The sequence below is a fragment of the Arachis ipaensis genome, chromosome B06 (genome assembly GCF_000816755.2).
Source record: "Arachis ipaensis cultivar K30076 chromosome B06, Araip1.1, whole genome shotgun sequence".
Lineage (NCBI taxonomy): Eukaryota > Viridiplantae > Streptophyta > Magnoliopsida > Fabales > Fabaceae > Arachis > Arachis ipaensis.
The window spans coordinates 5,318,450-5,329,037 of NC_029790.2; the positions used below are offsets into that span (position 1 = coordinate 5,318,450).

At 35.2% G+C, this 10,588-nt stretch overlaps 1 protein-coding gene and 1 long non-coding RNA gene across 3 annotated transcripts; both read left to right on the top strand.

Moving 5' to 3' along the window:
- Nucleotides 20–1,278, top strand: LOC110263885. 2 transcript variants are annotated; one of them, XR_002349619.1, is made up of 3 exons: nt 20–279; nt 363–550; nt 698–1,278. It is a non-coding gene; the product is annotated as an uncharacterized LOC110263885 (long non-coding RNA). The 2 variants fall into 2 exon arrangements; XR_002349620.1 differs by having other exon boundaries at nt 715–1,278.
- On the top strand, nt 4,682–7,990 carry LOC107645518. The gene is made up of 2 exons (XM_016349566.2): nt 4,682–5,132; nt 6,751–7,990. Exons 1-2 carry the CDS (start codon nt 5,039–5,041, stop codon nt 7,551–7,553), a joined length of 897 nt encoding a protein of 298 aa, XP_016205052.1. The 5' UTR covers nt 4,682–5,038; the 3' UTR covers nt 7,554–7,990.

Genomic DNA, 10,588 nt, shown 5'->3' on the forward strand with positions numbered 1-10,588 from the left:
CGCAAAAGCTTTGGAAAAGAAGATGAAACACTCCAGTAGAAAATTAAGGTATGTGACCTTGCATGTCTTGAAGAAGGTTGCTAGCTAAAGTAAGGATTTGTTCTATTCCTTCAATATCATTTTCAACGATGAGCCGGTTTCTTGATTTCCAGATTTGCTAACACATAATCGCCAGCATCTGAAAGTCACGATTGTTGTTTCTCCGCCTCTTGAGCTTGCCTACACTTTCCGACCACGTTCGCTAGAAGGAGAAGGACCCATCTCCACAAACCAACCCAGGTAATAAACTTCTATCCCAAGCCTCCTTCGATTTTTGGCAGAAGAATAAATAGTGACTAATGGTTTCTGGGCTGAGATTGCAGCGCCTACAGAGAGGGGATATTGTGTAGATGTGGCGGTGGAGGTTCTCCAAAATCGGGAGCTTCTCGTGCAAACATCACCAGAGAAAAAATTTGATTTTTGGGAGTAGAGGCATTTTCCAGAGCTCCAACCATGTGTCTTTGTGCTGCATCAATTCGGGGCTGTAATCAATTGGAGAGTGATAGAACAGGTAGGCAATTTGGTAACCTGAGCTGACTTCATATTTTTCGCTTTTGGTTCTGGCCCAAAATAAATGATCATCACCTTCCTCAATTTTTATTAGCGAAATACGATTAGCCATGTCTGAAGAGAAAATATTATTGTTGATTAATTCCAGGTTCCATTGTTTGCTAGGCATGATTAGCTCATTCACCCATGCTACTTCCATAATCTGATTGCTGATGACTGAGCTATGTGGGACAAGGAAAGGTTGGGATGTAGCTACCCACGGATCCTGGAAAACGCGAATGCTGTTTCCGTTGCCCACCTTCCAGCATATGCTTTTTTCTAGAACTTTGCGGCCCTCCAAAAGGCTTCTCCATCCCCAAGAAGGTAGAGTTTTTGTCTCTGCTCTCATGATATTGTTGTAACGGTAGTACTTGCCTTTAAAAATTTTGGACATTAATGATTGAGGATGCGTAGCTAGTTTCCAGTATTGTTTAGCAAGTAGCGCTAGATTCTAAGCTCGCAGACCTTTAAAGCCAAGGCCGCCCTCCTTCTTTGGTCTAGACATGGTGTCCCAACTAATCCACGCCATCTTTCTTTCTGTTTCTTTTTGCCCCCACCAAAATTGGGTGAGAATACTGTGAATCTCGCAAAGTAAAGTATCTGGAAGCCTGAAGCAAGAGAGTGTGTAAATAGAAATGGCCTCCCTGACTGCCTTAATTAGTACATGTCTACCTGACGTAGATAGTAAGTATCATTTCCACCCCTAAATCTTTTTTCTCACTTTTTCTTTAATAGTCCCAAATGTCTGCTTCTTCGACCGATTAACCGTTGAAGGGAGTCCTAAATACTTGTCCTATGCTCCTATGTATCTAATGTTGAGTCTATTAGCTAAGACAGTTCTCATTTTCTCTGGAATATTGTTGCTAAAAAACACAGCTGATTTAGATAAGTTTACTTTCTGACCACTAAAACTTTCGTATAGAGTAAGGATCTATATAAATAAAAATAAAAATATTCATAATTATTCATATATTAAATACTCTTTACGTATATATAAAACTATAAAAGTACGGCTTTTATTAGTTAATTATGTATTTAGATTTTTTTAATTAACTTAACAAAAAGAGTATTGTTAATTATGGCAAAAATATTTCTGTCAAAACAGTATCGACTATAATTGGCATAAGTATAACTATATTGTATTAACATATATGAAAAGATAACTACTCATATAAAAATATATTTATATAAAAATAATAATAATAAATTATTAAATAATTTATATATTTTACTATAAATATAAATGATACTAATTGATCTAAATTGAGTCTAATTTATACTCTAATATCTCCCCTCAAACTCAAGTGGGAGCTAAGGATACCAACTTGAGTTTGGATAACAAAATCCGAAAGCGAGTCGGGTGATGAGCTTTCGTGAAGATATCAGCAGTCTGATCCAATGTCCCAACAGCAATGAGACGAACAGCATCAATAAGGATTCGTTGCCGAACAAGTGAGGTCTTGAGATCAGAGATACCATCAACATCATCTCCAGTAATGATCATGTCATCGACATACAAAAGTAGAAGAACAACTCCATGGTCGCTTTTACGAATGAAAAGCGCATTCTCATGAGGACTAGAAATAAAACCAAGACTGCATATGGTAGTGCTGAACTTGTCAAACCATTCACGAGGAGCTTGCTTGAGTCCATAAAGTGCCTTGCGAAGGAGACAAACCTTACTGGAAGGACAAAGATATCCTGGAGGTGGTTTCATATAGACTCTCTGTTTCAAATCCCCATTAAGGAATGCATTCTTCACATCCATCTGACTGAGAGACCATCTTTTAACCGCAGCAATGGCAAGGAGAGCTCTAATAGACGTAAGGCGAGCAACAGGAGCAAAAGTCTCTTCATAATCAATACCATACTCTTGCGTACAACCTTGAGCAACCAACCGTGCCTTATAATGGTCAATAGAGCCATCAGAGCGAGTCTTGATCTTGTATACCCATCTACTGCCCACAACTTCCTGATCAGAAGGAGGATCAACCAAATTCCAAGTGTGTACTTTTTCAAGTGCCTGTATTTCTTCCTGCATTGTTTGTTGCCAATTTGGATTTGTGGAGGCTTCTCTGTATGACTTAGGTTCATGTTGATGAAGAATAGTAGAAAAGCAATGATAATCAAGAAGATGAGGAGGGGGATTCCTTACCCTAGAAGAACGAGTGTGAGGAGGAGACATGATGCTAGGAGCGGGATCGCCGTCCGGACTGGAATCATCGGGAGATGGAGAAGGTGGAGAATCAGGAGCCTCGAGGGGTGGACTTGGGGTAGACCCTGTAGTATCATCACTAGGAAAGAGATCAACATTTGGGTTAGTAAAAAACGGTGATGGAGTAGAAGGAATGGACTCAAAGGAGGAAAAACTAGAGAACATGTGATGCTCCCAAAAGACAACATGACGAGATATACGAATACGGCGAGAGATAGGATCCCAACAACGATAACCCTTATGTTCAGAAGCATACCCAAGAAAACAACACATGCGAGCCCGAGGTTCAAGCTTATTATGTTCATGAGGCTGAAGAAGGACAAAACAGACACAACCAAAAACACGGAGAGAACTGTAATCGGGAGAAGTACGATAAAGACGCTCAAAGGGAGTAGTGTTACCAAGAACAGAAGAAGGGAGTCTATTGATAGCATGAACAGCAGTGAGGACAGCTTCACCCCAAGCACGCTCAGGACAGGAACAGGAAATAAGCATCGCACAGACAGAGTCAAGAATATGACGGTGTTTACGCTCAGCTCTGCCATCTTGTTGAGAGGTACCAGGACAAGAAAACTCGGACAAAGTACCCTGTTCAGCGAGAAAATTTAAAAGTTTGGAGTCACGATATTCCATAGCATTATCACGTCTGAAAATTTTAATGACCTTTAAAAACTGAGTTCGAACCATAGTGGCAAAGTTAATATAAATCTGAGGCAACTCACAACGATTAGTCATCAAATAGATCAAAGTAAAACGGGAATAATCATCAATAAAGAGGACAAAATATCGAGCCCCTCTCATAGAAGCGGTGGGAGCGGGTCCCCAAACATCAGAATGAATAAGATCAAAAGGAGAGCATGCAATAGAGGAATTATTATTAAAGGATAAGGCAGGTTGTTTTGCAGTGCGACAAGAAATGCAATCTAAAGACTCATTTTGAACTTGACCTAAAACACCCGTAGATATAAGAGGACGTAATTTGCCTAAGGAGCTATGGGCAAGACGACGGTGCCACAAGTGAAGAGTAGATGGAGAGAAAGCAGCACAGAGATTTGTAGAGGAAACATGAAGGTTCTCGAGCTCAAAAGTAAAAACTAATATATTTATACAGGCTAAAAAGTAAAAACTAATAACTCATTTAAATCTTTTTTCACTTCAGTATTTATTTTTTAAGTCTTCAGTTATATCTAAAATTAATATAAATATTAATTGATTGCTGTAAAAGATTCGTATCTTCTTCTATAGCCTATTTTTTTGCTAATTTTTTTTAGTTATAATTCATAAATTTGATAATAACAATGCAAAAAAAAATTGTAATTTAAGTTGGTTTATAAAAACTGCAAATAAGCGGAGTGCGAACACAAATTTCTCTCATAACAGCTCACATATATTATGAATTAGTTCGGTTCAATTCATTAATATTTAGTCTATTATGATCTGGGTTAAACGAATCTTGTTAGGGTGTTAATAGAGTACTTATACAATGTGTACAATGAATTATTTATTTGGCCCAATATAAGTTAAAAAATAAATATCCAGGATAAAATACTATTAACTTCTCAAACACAATATACCCATATTATCCAGAATAACCATCCGGATACTAAAAATAATAAATATCTGCCTATTAAATCGAGCATTTCTAAACCTTATTGTACACATTGTACACATATTTTATCGGCACCCTATACTTCTTCGGGCTAAACGGATCGGATTGGCCGTACACCCCCTCTAATTCCCTTATGAAAAGCAGGGAAAATAAAACCGCTAAATTTGACTTTGGGACTTTGAGAGGCATAGGAGTAATGTTTTTACATTAACGACAATAAAAGTGAGTTAAGTAAAAAGGGAAAAGCAGGTGCTATAAATAAGAAGCTTGGGGTGCAATTAAACACGCACTGTGCTTCAAACAAAACAAAACAACACAACACAAGAAAGAGTTACAAGAAACCTCGTAGTAGCGTTTCTTTTCTGTGGGGTCTCTCTTTTGTGTTGTATTGTGTTGTTCATGTTCACGCCTTCTTTTCCATTTACAATTTCATTCTCTTCTAGTTATTTCTTCTCTCTCTCTCTCTCTCTACACGCACCGTTTTCTTCTTTCTTGACACACACCTCATTAGGATTTTCCACGATTCCTGTGTTGTCATAATCATCATCTTCTTCTACCCTTTTGCCCCAAGATTGAAAATTTATTTGTTATTCTTCCCTGGGTCTTTCTCAATTTCGGTCCTTGGCATGGCTAATTGGAGAAAACAGCATGGTGAGACTCATCATCAAGTGGGTCGCTGGCGATCCTCAAATTTTAACTCCAAAAGAAAGCCATCCTTCGGTTAGTATTACTGATTTTTATTTTTTTAAAATTTTGATCATCATTATTATTATTGTCTTGATTTCTTGAAGGGATCTTTCTTCATTATTCTTGTTGTTATATATTTAATTTTTTAATTCTTTAGTTGTTGCATGGATTATCTATTAGATTGGCTTCAAGAAGTGGCTGAGGTGATAGAATTGTGAACCACAACATGATTACATCACCGACCTTTGATGAAAAGTCTTCAATTTGGCTTTTGGTTTTCAGAGAATAGGATTCCCTTGTTAACTATAAATGCCTGTTCTTGAATGATTGATTGATTTGTGATGGTTATAGGTTTCTTGGAACTGACTTCAATTACATATATGGTTGAGTTTGTTTGTCCACCATGTGTTTGAGTTGTGGTTTAGATGGTGTGTTCCATAGTGTAACCCTGCCATTTTTTGTCTGTGCTATAAGGCCCAGGATCTTGGTTATTAAAGGCTTTAAGCTACCTGAGTGACTCGAGTATTTTGGGCGGGATGAGTTTATGAATGTGATTGATTTGTAGGTTGCTAGGTTGCAATTTCATGTCATTGAATTGTTGAAACCGACAGGCTTATAGATTTGTTAAGCTTCCTTTTGAAGACGAGGTTCCGCGAATTCAGGATGTGGTGAAACTCAGACTGTGTGTGCTTGCGCAATTCCAAGTGGATACCTATGAATTGAATCTTTCAGTGACAATTTGAAAACAAAACCCTAACTCATTTAATTGGCGAAGCTTATACTAAACTATGTTTTTGTTTTTAGGGTATCTTTTTTTCAAATAGAAATTTTGACTTCTTTGGTGTTTTGAACACAAAGACTCTTGTTTTTGCCTTTTTGGCAAAATTTAGGTTGTTGCAGTATTGCAGGAATTACTAAATTTCCTGTTTGATCTACCTTTGAAACATAGTCTGTCGTTTTCCGAACAGAAGCTGTCTAGGTATCTACTAATCAAATCTTTTGGAGGCACCTTTTTGAGATGAATCCCTGCCCCATTCAGTGATTGATACTTAATGGTTCATCTATTATACTTGTATTCTATAAAAAATGTTGTTGGTTGGCTTTTGTACCGAAGCTTGGTAGGTCTTGCTAATTGGAATGGTTTTTTGTTGAATCAAACAATCATATGAAGTAATGCAGCCTTGGTATATCTTGGAAGTACTTAAGCATTTACTTAATCATTTCTTAGTTTCTGCTTCAAGTGTTGCAAGTTTTCCGTTCTTTTTACACATCTGTTTGAAGTATCTCTGCTTATAGAATGATTGATTTTGAGAGGGCATCTTGTATGAGCGATGCAAACTGATACAATGGAAAATACTTTGAAAGATGCTAGTGTTATAACTGAATCAATTTTTAGTGGACCACCGTTATTGCTTCTGATGCATTTAGGGTATGCTATGTATTCATATTCATCTTTCATGTTGATCTCTTGTGAATGTGATTTGTATCCATTTGTTCTTCCAAGGCATTGCCCTTGCTCCTGAATCTTCACATTATTTCCTTTGTTTTCAAAGTTGTTTGGACTGTAAGACATTTTTTCATTTTTCTTTTATTGTGATTGACAGCAATATGTCCTTACAAGCTAATTGCCTCGTCCTTTCTTATTTCTCAGATAATTGGCATTCAACGGTGCCAGCCTGGGAAAAGAAGTTTTGCACTACGGTTGGTTCAGTGCCGTGGGGAAAACTAATAGAATGCAAAAAGTATATGGATCTACATAGCAATGTGGTAAACTGGGACGACTCTGCTGGCAAAGAGGCATTTGACAATGCGAAAAGTAGGTTTTGGGCTGAGATCAAAGGCCTCCCTTGTGACATATCTTTGCCCGATCCCAACATGTATGTTGACAATGTCGATTGGAACTCAAGCGTGGACCCTGAACTTCTTCTGGACTTGGAGAAAGCCAGGTTCGAGGATGATGCTCGAGACGAAGTTAGCAGTGGTAACCAATCTCAAGTCCAGGATCTGCCTATTTGCCCTACTGGATGGGATGTCGACGTAGAAGAAAAGCCTTCTGATCCACTTTCCACTGTTGTGGCCCAAGGTTGGGGCTATGACCTGCAAGAGAACAAGGGAGCAGACTCTTGGGAACAGAATTATTTTCCTCCAGCTGAACCCGCGAAAGAATATGAATGGCAATATTCTGGGAATGATGCTTGGGGTTGGAACCACGAGCAGTCGTACGACATGGACTTCCACAACATGGGAAAAGGAAGAACCGGCGGGAACACGAATTGGGGTGCATGGGATGGGTCCAATAGAAGGAGAGAGAACATGTCATGGTCTAAAACTAATGGACATCATCACGGTAATCCTATGAATAGAGGAAGAGGAAACAACAGAGGAAGAAGAAGAGGAAGTTTTGCTCATGTGGATAAGGTACCTACTGCTACTGCATGGCAAGTGAAGACATAAGAGAAGCTAAGGATCAAAGATTCAAAGGCATATTAATGAAACTGCTAGTTTTGTGAAGGTAGCTTGGAGATTCATAAGTTTTGTTCTCTAGAAAACATTGTAAAATACATATAATAATAAAACAACAGGTTTTTATGGTAAAAGTAGATTTGATATGAGAGGAAGGATGAGACAGCATTTGTTTCAAACTTTCAATACAATTTATTAGATAGCTTTTATGTTGGATCCATGGTTGTAGTTATAGGTTTATCCCTTACCCTATTTAGAGGTTTATGTATATAGATAAAAGTGGAGCTATAATATGTTCATTCTTGTGATCTTGATGGTATATTATGGCCCCTCTATTTGTTTGTCTCTGCTGCTCATAGTTTGTTCTGTGTGATCAATATTGACACTCAGAAATGAACTTGAATAAAGAATGTTAATTTTCATCCTTTGATTCATGTGACTGATCCTACTCAGTTGAAGAAAGCTTTATTATCATTGTGGCAAAAGATTATTTAATGACTAGAGAAGCATTACTTAAATTTTCTTGAAGTTGAAGGTCTAGAAATATTTTTATATTAATCTTTTTCTTCATTTATGTTTCTGGTCGGGCCAAGTTATAAACATCTCAAAATGAATCATTAATAAAATAAAAGTATTATATATAACATATATTCTTTTTACAAATTTAATTATAATTTTCAATTTTCATTCAATTATANAATCAATTTGGATTGGTTGAATAGTCATCTCATTTATCCGTTTAAACAAATATTTGGAGTTCGAATCTCGCTTTGTCTGTATAACAATCTATTAGTTAACAGCTGACCCTTAATAAATAGAACATTAATATGTGGTGGATTAGTTCTCGACTTGCCGAGTTAGGAAATCCGTAGAAAAAAAATTATATTTGTATTTAAAATAGGTTAATTTCTCATTAATAAAAATATTTATAGACTTTTGTCTTTGTTAAAATTTACTTGGGACAATTTTATTTGTTGGTATCGTATTCATTTTTGAAGTCAAAACAATATGATCAACATTATTAGTTGTTGAAACTTCACATTTTATGAAATGATTTTTAAATTTTTTAATTTATAAATTTATGTCATTACAAAAGTTATTAGATGGATTAATATTTCTTGGTAAGATGATGTACCGAAATACCATCGTTAAGTATTAATAAGTGTGAAGAGAAACCAATAATAACTTTTGTTATTCAATATATAATTTATTCTATTAAAAAATAAATTAATATTTCTTGAACTGGTAAATACATTTTCTTCTAATTTCTTATACTATTTTATTTGACAATATTTACCGTTAAAAAATAGTAAATAACTATACTATCCTACAATATATATGATGTACAAATAATTTCTTATCTTAAAATTAATTATAGTTAGTGAGATAAAATTTAAAATATTTTTATTTTCTTACTCAAATCTAAATTTAAATTTAGAATTGATTAACAACTCATCCTTTTTTAATTTCAATAACAAAAATAAAATTGGTTAGATACAAAATATTCAGCATTTAATAATTTAAATCATTTAAATTTTAGTTACCCAAAGTTGGGTTAAAAATTAATTATAAACTTAATAATCGATAATATATATTATATTAGTACGTAAATAATAATATCTAATGTATTAATTATTATTTTTTTACAGAATTAATGTATAATTTATTAAGAACTGATTTATTATTCAAAATTTTTTCCATAAACTTTGTAATATGTAAAAATAATGATCTTATTTTTTAATTATTTAAAAAATTATTCATAATTTTTTAATTATGTAATTAACTTAATTAATAACTTTTATTATTGCTTTTATACTAAAAAGTATCAATTTATACTATTTACATATTTAAATTAGGATAAATTAGTAATTTTATATTCGCGTATATTTAATAGGTTTCATGGGGCAGGCACTTATGTCCGTGTTCCCATTAGGGGTGGCAAATGGGGAAGCCTGCCCTACCCCGCCAAAAGCGTGCCATCTGGCGGATTGGACCGCCCCGCCCTGCCTAGTGCGACGGTACTGAATTCTTCCTCCGCCCCGCCTAACGGTAGGCTGTCGGGTTGACGGACCAAACCCGCCAAATCTCTCTCTCTCTCTTTTTTTATTTTAAATTACAACAATTATGATCGATCTCTTTCAACAAGTTAGTAATAGTAAGTTGGCCTTCCCCGCCTCGCCCCACCGAAACCCGCCAAAATCCATTTTAAAATTTGGCGGTCTCAAATTTTCAGTCCACCCCATCCTTTTTGGCGGATTACGCAGGCTGACTCGACGGGTTTCATCCCGTTTGTCACCCCCTAGTCCCCATCCATTTTCACGTAGCAGATCGTGAGAATTTCACAGGTCTCCATCTAACCCTAAATCACGAGCAATTCCTGCAAATACATGTTTCTGCTGTTTTTGTGATCATCCCTATTGATAGCATTCGTTGGCTCGTGACGTGACGTGGAGCTATTTCAACCACTTGGTAAATTCTTAAATAATCAAAATCTAGGATATATGATATATCCCTTTTCATAAAGTCACATGTATTCTTGTTATAACAATATTAATAGGAGATAAATGGATAAATACTAAACTATTGTTTGGATATAAGATGGAAAATAAGAGGAACGAAAATGAAAAGAAAGAAATGAGAGGAAAGAAAAATGAAAAGAAAAATATATTTTTTGTGTTGTTTAGATGAAGAAAAAATGAATGCAAAGAAAATAAAAGAAGATAGAAGAAAAAGTAAGAAAAGAGAAAGTTATAATGGAGTAAAATTACATTAATATTTTTATATATTATATATAAATTATAATTTAAAGGGTAACTCTATACTTTTATCCATGTTTGCACTTTCCCCGTTTTTCGTAACTTTGAAAATTTACATGAGTTCTGCATACACTTTTTTTGTTTTTCATTGAATTTTTTTGTTGATCCAAACAATGAAAAATTGATTTTTTTTATCCATTTTCTTCTCCAACATTTTATTTTTCTACAAATTCTTCTAATTCAAACAATACGAAAATAAGTAATATTTTT

Bases quoted from the DNA above. Each gene is read 5' to 3' on its own strand.
- LOC107645518 (XM_016349566.2), top strand. From the start codon at position 5,039: ATGGCTAATTGGAGAAAACAGCATGGTGAGACTCATCATCAAGTGGGT. The intron at 5,133-6,750 runs GTTAGTATTACT...CTTATTTCTCAG, and splicing joins CAAAAGAAAGCCATCCTTCG to ATAATTGGCATTCAACGGTG.